This window comes from Ceratosolen solmsi, unplaced genomic scaffold (genome assembly GCF_000503995.2).
Source record: "Ceratosolen solmsi marchali unplaced genomic scaffold, CerSol_1.0 scaffold14, whole genome shotgun sequence".
Lineage (NCBI taxonomy): Eukaryota > Metazoa > Arthropoda > Insecta > Hymenoptera > Agaonidae > Ceratosolen > Ceratosolen solmsi.
Window position 1 is genome coordinate 77,714 of NW_011948420.1, and position 8,855 is coordinate 86,568.

At 23.8% G+C, this 8,855-nt stretch overlaps 3 protein-coding genes across 3 annotated transcripts in view; 2 read left to right on the forward strand and 1 right to left on the reverse strand.

Annotated features, from left to right (window-relative positions):
* The first annotated feature begins 308 nt into the window (after window positions 1-308).
* On the forward strand, window positions 309-2,049 carry mRpL9 (mitochondrial ribosomal protein L9). The gene is made up of 2 exons (XM_011498221.1): window positions 309-345; window positions 1,309-2,049. The coding sequence occupies exons 1-2, from the start codon at window positions 309-311 to the stop codon at window positions 2,025-2,027; spliced, it is 756 nt and encodes a 251-aa protein (XP_011496523.1). The 3' UTR covers window positions 2,028-2,049.
* Window positions 2,050-2,285: 236 nt separating this feature from the next.
* On the forward strand, window positions 2,286-6,372 carry LOC105360880 (uncharacterized). Its single transcript, XM_011497888.1, has 6 exons — window positions 2,286-2,341; window positions 2,415-2,541; window positions 3,343-3,850; window positions 4,706-4,915; window positions 5,199-5,401; window positions 5,987-6,372. Exons 1-6 carry the CDS (start codon window positions 2,286-2,288, stop codon window positions 6,185-6,187), a joined length of 1,305 nt encoding a protein of 434 aa, XP_011496190.1. The 3' UTR covers window positions 6,188-6,372.
* Window positions 6,373-7,915: 1,543 nt separating this feature from the next.
* l(3)L1231 (zf-C3Hc3H domain-containing lethal (3) L1231) overlaps window positions 7,916-8,855 on the reverse strand; it is a 3,970-nt gene continuing 3,030 nt past the window's right edge. The window contains exon 3 of the mRNA XM_011497889.1: window positions 7,916-8,855. This exon is cut by the window's right edge and continues 15 nt beyond it. Coding sequence (XP_011496191.1) covers window positions 8,716-8,855 — 140 coding nt within the window. The 3' untranslated portion in view covers window positions 7,916-8,715.

Genomic DNA, 8,855 nt, shown 5'->3' on the forward strand with positions numbered 1-8,855 from the left:
TGCAAGCAAGTGAACAATGCTACCACACTACCGCAATTTAAGTTTAACACAACTTTTATGCGCGCGCACGCTTTTACGATCTTATTTTATTTTATACTACACGTTACACTTTTGGGGTCAAGGTTCAAACTTGATTTTTTGTCAGCTTTAACATTAAATAGTGTTATTTTTTTTATACACCTTGAGTTTGACTACACATCTGATTAACACATCTGCTTTAAAATCGAACATTTTTCTTCTATTGAGAATTCAGCTTATATATTTCAAATCAACGTCTGCTGTAAGAAACACGTGATTAAATATCTACCATGGCTGCTCAAATACAAGGATCTCAACATTCTCAACGTACATAATTAAAGAACGAAATGTATGGGATTTATTGTTATTTAAAAAATTGTACTCAATAAAATACACAATAAAATTTCATTTTACTTTAAAAATCGTATTTTAATAACCTTAATTATTTATAAAATGTTTGTTATTATTATTATTGTTATTTTATAATCAAAGAAATTATATATTTTGTAAACCATAACAGTAGCTAATTATAATATTATACTATTTATATTCTGTCAATTTACTAATCAATATGATATTAATTTTATATAGCATAAACATAATTCATTATTTTTTAATTTAACAGTAAATTTACTATAATTATATATATATATATATATATATATATATATATACGGATGTGTGTATGCATATGCACTCAATGATTTGTATAAAATGTTAAGTGCACATTTAATTGAATTTTTCGCTAAAATATATTGTACACACCATGCAAATATAAAAATTTATTTAAATTGAAAAATCATATGATACTTAACATAAAAATTATTTAAGGTAGCTATTTTCTTATAATCAATTTTACTTGAAAAGAAGTACATTTTTCTTTTGTTTATTATTAGTATTATTATGAAATCTAGCATTTATAAATTTACATGGCATTGTATATTGCGACTGCGCCGTGCGGCTACTTTTCTAACCTAATATAACTTGATAAACACTTCTTAAAATGTTTAATATAAAAAATAAATAATTGTATATTATAACTATTTCGTATAGATTTTGTAATGGTATGAACTATGTTATATTTTTGGAGATTATCGATAAAAGCAGTTTATACTGCTGCTTCAATTTCTTTAAATAACAATTCTAAAATTTTCACTCTTCAAACGCGTGTAAGTATTTATAATTGTATATATATATATATGTGTGTGTGCGTGTGTGTGTGCATTCGTACCACATATGCAAATGAATAATTAAAATTTATATTAAAATTTATATATTTTTAGGCTGTAAGAATTTTAAAAAGAAAATATCCTGTACGATTGTTTAAAAAAGATGATACCCATTTTGAACTACGAAGAAAAAATTTTTATTATGATTTAATTGAAGATACTGATTTAAGAAAGAAACCAAATATAGATTTAATTTTAACTAAAGATATTGAAAGTTATGGGAAAAAAGGGGATAAAATTAGTTTAAAGCGATTGAAAGCCTATAATGATTTTTTATTACCAGGATTAGCTGTGTATGCAACTCCAGAAAACATACAGAAGTATATGTCGATAGTAATTAGTACAGAACATCAGCATAGCTCAAAATATGCTATAGAACTATTAAAAGTATTAGAAAAATGTTGTTTAATAGTAAATATGAATATAGATAATCATTGGAAATTGGAAAAATGGCATATTAAAGTAAATTTTCGGACATGTGGTATATATGTAACTGAAAAATCAATAACAATGCCAAAAAAAGATATAATTGGTCCAAATTTGCAGAATGAAGGTAAAGAATTTTATATAAAAGTCACTATTAATGAAACTGAGGAAGTGAAGGTTCGATGTCGATTACATCATGTTACTACTGTACCGGAGCATCAACTTCCTGAAATATCAGAATTCTGGAAAATATCAAATGGAGCTTTATTCCCAGAAGATGAGAAAGTGCTTAATGCACTTCCACGACCTAAATGGGAAGATTATAATATTGAGAAACAAATGTATAATTGTTAATTGTTTTTAATAAATAAATTAAAATTAATTTTTTTATTTTGTAATATGATGTAGTAAATATAACATATTCAGCTTATCTTAAAAACATAATTTTTAGTAACCTTAACTAGTAAACCATGACATAATTAATAATTCAATTTAATACTAATCTCCTAACTTCAGCTTTTAAGTTAGTACATATCAATATATCAAAATGCAAAAATTATATTAATAGATTTAAAAATATTTTTGTAGTTATATTTTAATTAATTCTTAAAAATGGAGGATAAATACTTTATATGGGATGAAATAAATGAAGGGATCGTATTGTCACGGTATGTTCATAAAATGTAATTATAATTTTGAAATGAATCAAAGAATTATATATTTCATTTTATTTTTTTTCAGAGATACAAAAATTGAAGATGAAAAAAAGAAAAATAAAAAAGAAATGAAAATCCCTGAATCTAAAATCTACTGTCCACACAAGCATTTGAATTTCAATTTTAAAGAAACATTAAATTTTTGTGAACAGGTTAGATTAATTTCTTTTGATAATTTTTATTTTTTTCAAAAATAAATTTATATTCAAAAAAGAAATCTTAAAAAATATATATTGTTAAGCAATGTTTGTATCTTATCATAAAAATATAAAAAGGGTTCAGTGATTCAATATGTAATACAAATATATTATAAAAGTGTTTCGATACTAATTATATGTAACTAACTTCAGTGAATTTTATTTATTATATGTATTATGAGAAATTTAATAATTGATATCATTAAATGAAATCATATTGAAAAATACATCAAATTCATATTTTTTTTTTGGACATACATAATATTCTCAATGTGCGTTAGTGTCAAAAAATATTTTTTAAATTTAAGATAATAGAAATTTAAATACTTTGATTTACATTAAAACCTAAAATTTTTGTTTCATAGAAAAAATATATAATAGAATATATTTATAAGCATTTATTTAAATAATAGTTAAAATTAAAATAATAATATTTATTTATTATTAAAATCTTTGATATCTCTAAACTCAAGATTATTTATTGATCAAATTTATTTTTTTTTAAAAATAATTAAAATATCAAATATAATCATCAAACAAAAATAAAGTTTATCATCATGATGCCAAGAGAATATCTATATATTAATTAGTGAATGATAAGTTTTTCGATTTATAATAAACTTAGTTAATTATTATAATTTGATTCAATCACACAGACAAAAATTTTTAAATTGTATATAAGTAACTATATATATATATTCTTTTAAATATAATTAGTGTTAACATAAATAATAAAGAACCATTTCTTACGTTCAGATCAAGTTTCGCAAGTGCTACCAGCGCAGGACACCTCAGCGGCAAATGTTGAAAGACGTCGTTATTCTTCAAGACATTAAAGATCTTGTTATTTATATGATCAGCACCACAATAAGTACTGAATTCCTGGAATTCATTCATCTGATAATCGTCGACCGCTTCTTGCGGGCCCTTATTCTCTACATGCAGCATTACCTTACGACCTGGAACGAGTTGGAGTTAAAGCGTGAGGCAGCGAGAAAGCGCTTGACTAATCCACTTGCAGGCGGAATTCGGGTCGTTCGATCTCAGGAAATGAGAATCCTCAGGTGTTTAATCGCAAGAGAATACGCAGATTTGCTTGTCGCTTGCCAAAAGGAAGCGAAGAAGTACCATCATGTAGGATCAGGCAAAATCTCGTACACCAAATCAAAGGGCGAGAAAGATTTAAGGATATTTGAGGATTTAATTCAGTTTGCTCATAGAGTTGTCTGGATTGCCTTAGAACGTAAACAGAAAGACCTGATCGGTAGGTCTATTAAGGCGTACATGTCAATTATTTTTATACCGTTTTTTTTATTTACTTTGATACCTATAAATTTCATTAAATGTTTATTTAGAGCGATCTTTTCAAGCCTTATTTTTACGATTAGAATACTAATTGAAAAATATTCACTCTTTTTAAATTAGTTTTCAATTAATAATTAAATGAAAATTAAACTAAGTTCAAATGAATTCAAACTCTTTAAAGTTATCAGAAATCTAATTATTTTAATTATGAAATTATTATAAAAGTAGTTCTTATATTATTAACTAGAAATCATTAAATCTATGAAATAAAAATTTATTTATTTTTTACAAAAAGTCATGTTTTTAAATATTTAAGAATAAAAAATATAAGGCATAAGTTCTATTATAAGCACATATTTAGAATATAAAACTATTTCTTAGGATATCTATTGATTTATTAAATTAAACAGGAAAAAATAAGTAAAATCATAAAACTAAGAGGTTCACCCATATTGGTTAATATAATATTTTGTTGACACTATTTTATTAATAATATTTACATAATTTAAAATTATTGTTACAAGTATTAGAACACTTAAAATTTTTCAGTTTTTTTTTAATTTTAACTTATTGTAGATAAGCTTCAATATACAAATTATATTTCATTCATACATACATACATGTATAGATAAATTTTTATTGTATTTGAATGTCAATATAACAATGATTTATTTCATTCAGATGTATTTCTTTAAATATTATACAAATTTAACTGATTGCAAATATTTGATTTTAATTAAGTTTAAATATAAATGAATCATTGACAATTATTAATCTTCATAATTTTAAGTAAAAATATTCCTTATTAAATTAGAATTGGAAATACATCGGCTATTTAGAACTGAGTCATTTAACATAGCAGCAAGGAAATGTATAGTAAATGGTATCGATTGGCAAGTACCCGAGGATGAATATTGGATACTGTATGGAGGAAAAATGTTTAGTAAAAGAAAAATATTAAGAAATTCATCACTACCTTATGAACTTCTTAATATTGACTGTGATTATCGTATTTTACGTATTGGTAATAATTCAAATAATTATGATATTAGAAGTTGTTTTTTGTAAGGATTTCAATTATTCAACTAAATCATGAGTTTATTTTAAAATTTATAAAAGAAATATTATACAAATAAAGTAAGCTCACAAAATAATATTGGAATTTTTAAAAAAATATTTTTTTCTATTATTGAATATTGATTTTTTACCCATATATATTTTGTTTTCCTTCTTTATTCATTATTTCAAATTTTCTATTTATTATTTTATTAAACTTTTTATAATATAATTAATATTTTTATTGTAAGGATTAACAAATGTAAAGTCTCCAGATCCTCGAATTATATACTTTGAAAATGCTCTTCTTGCAAATGAAGAAAATTTATCTCGATTAGGAGTTAAAATAGGAATTTTGGGTTTACCTCGAATGGACTTTGATTTAATGTTAATTCCTTTGATAAATGAAGATAAGCAAGTAGCAATTGAAGAAACTCCTATTGAAGAAGATGAGGTGAGAATTTTAATTGTAATAGTATATACAAATTTATATATTTTCGATATTTTAAAGTCAACTTATACTTCTTGTCTATATGATCTCATTTACGGTATAATCGATAACATATAAATGAAGTCACCGTTTTTAATATTCTTATTTTATAATAAATAAATGTTTTTCGTTATTCTTAAAAAAATTCATTTCAAATAAAATTCATATATATTCAGATTAAATTAATAATTTTTCATTTCTATAAATCATAGTATTCAAAAACTTAAAAAAAATTCTTTGTAAATGTCTTCTATTGCTTTAAGTAATTATTAATATACCTTAATAATGTTTATTTCATAAAAAATATTTTTATGTAAATGTTTCTCTAAAATAAATATTATAAATGTTTAAAATTTCAAAAAAAAATTCAAAAAAAGAAATGAATTTTTTTTTAATTGGTATTTACACTAAATATATTGACATTTATTATTTAGCTGGATTTTTTTACATTTTTTAATTATATTTTTTATCATTCAAATTTCTAAAAAGTAACAAAGTAACTAAAGTAACAATATTATTCATCATTAATAATAAATTTTGTTAATAAAGGAAGTTGACGAATATGTAAGTTTAATACCTGTCTATGGCTCAGATTTGGAGTTAACCATATCATTTCCCATGGACAAAATTATTCCGCGATATGTGGGAAATGAAAAAATTCGTAAAGATAGCAAAAAGAAATGGATATTACGGGAAATGAAACGCGTTTCTTCGGATTATACAGTAATAAAATCAACATCCGCAATATGAAAGAGTAATGTAAATCCGTAAATTAATATAAAAATTGTGATATACAATAGCGTTGAGCAAATCAAATTACATATTTATCCCAGAAACTATTACAATTTATTAGCATCGCGAATATATTTCGTGCATTCACTCTGTCATAAATATTTGTATATGTATTTATTCCTCTTTTTGAGTAAGTAACAACGATAAATACTTATAAAAAGAAAAAATTATAAACGTATAAACAATTTACAATTAAACATTGGTTTTATATGCTTCACTATTTTAAGAAATAATTTAAATAAATAAAAAAAAACAAAGAAAATACTGACGTAACAAGTGGAACTGATTTCAAGTATTATGTGTCAACATATATGTCATTCTTCTTATAGAAAAATATGAACATATTTTGTTTTGTATGAAGGACTAATACAAAAATAAGCACTAAACAAGCAATGTAAAAATATGCTTATTATGTAATTGGTACATACTAATAAGAAAAGTGATGATAAATATATTACAAGGGCATTACACATTAAAAAGAATATTTTTAATTAGCGGAAAAATCTCGTTACTTTTCCACCGCCAAGTTTCTAACACTATTTATAATAAATCACTTATATACTTTATTTCCTTTTTTACGAAATTATAATAATCTACCAATAATTAAAACGAATTCGTAGCGTAACTAAATATACCCCAATATGGGGAACTTTATCTATTAATTTTATACTTGTTTTTTTTTTCTTTTTAATCAATGTATTTCTTTTCATAGTGCTTAATTAATTTTATTTCGTCGCTTCGCCGCTGTAAACATTTTCAAAAGATTTTTCGATTTCTTTGGTCAGTCTAAAATTAATTTTTGTAAAGTTAGTTTTAAATGAAATTTTTAAAAATCAAGTTTAAAAATTGTTTCGTAATATAACATATTATAAATAAAACACATTTGAAAATTAAACTGACCAATTATTACTTAATTATGTAAATATATTATAATAATAATACATTTTTACATTAACATCATATATAAAACGGATGAAAATAAATTTGATAAAATATTTGAATGTATTATTAATAATGAAAATAAAATAATCATTATTTTTATGAGAAGAAATTCGTGTATAATTACAAATAAATTGTAATTATAAAAAATATTTTTCAGCTTTGATAAATTAATGTTTCTTCATCGAATCGTCTAACTTTATTTTTTAGATAAAGAGTTCGAAATAATTAATTTGTTGTCATTGCTATTAAATAAAAAATATGAAAATAGGTTGTTCTAATGAAATTCGATATCGTCTTTCTTTTAAATCGTAATTCGTTTTATTAGAACAAAAATTGAAGGTGCTTTACGTCTTTATTTTGGATTTCTTTGAAAATCGCTTATTGGACAAAGTTCCATCTATTAGGTCTACTACTTTATACCTCCACAAGTGCCTGATAAATACAAATAAAAGAACAAAAAATTAATGAACCATTAAGATTATGCAGTATTTTACACGAAGTTATAGTTTTAATTCATAATTTTATACTATATAAATTTCATTTATTAATCTCTTTGAAGGAGACACAATATAATCAACTCATAATCTATTTAAACATCTACGAATATATGAATGAAAACTATATATACATGCATATATATGTATATGTTAATATATCAGTGCTTAATTATGCTTTTGGATCCTTTGCTTCTATAATATTTTTTATTATTTAAAACCAATGGATTTGCTTTTGCCGTCATCAATCACTTTCTACTTTTTCATTTTTTGTTCATTGAAATTTTAACATTTGTTTAGAATAACTACACATGAATACTAAATAACGTGTATACGATAATTTGTACACGCTTACAATAGCTATTAGTGACTGGCCTATGCCTTAATTATTATTTTAACTTTCTATTTTTTTAAAAATGCATACAATTTCACTATTCCAAAATCTTGCATCCTCATTTACGATACAAAACGTATTTTTGTGCACACAATTTTTTACCTAACAGCTAGAAAAAAAGAATTCGTCCCACCTGGTCTACATAATGTTGAATAATCGAAACTATTGTTCTTAAATTTATAGAAGTTTCTGTATCTAAAATGCTCAATCAATTATTATTATAAAAATTACATATAGTACAGAATAAAATTCTCGGTAATTATAGACAGAAGAATTTTCTGCTGGTATATGTATTCATTTTTTTTTGTATTTCTGATATTCCCATTTTCGTACTAATTTCCTTCCAAATTAGAGACCAGCCCAACAGAAGAGATATTACGTCTTCTCGTTTACTATATTTACAATCTTTATATGTATATGTAAAAAAAAAGAAATTATTTGAAAACCACTTTGACTATGCAATGATCATTAATAGTGAAGCATGCAATAACGTCAGACTAATGCGTAACTTTATCATTCCTTTAAAAAAAGGAATAAAATTAAAAGATGTCTTAACACTATTGTACAAAAGACACAACATTGTTGCCTTAGACGCTTTTCAAAAATTAAGGAACACGTGTTATGTTTCATTTCGAAATTTGATGAGGCAGTGGGGGCTACGAAGCCATATCAGACATAAGTTGGGCGAGTAAAGCTGGCTCCAGAAGTCCGTGTGTTTGACCCATACGTTCGAGATTTCTTACATCCTTATCGAAAGCTTCAACCGCCCGTTCCAGTTCTTCTTCCTCTTCACGCG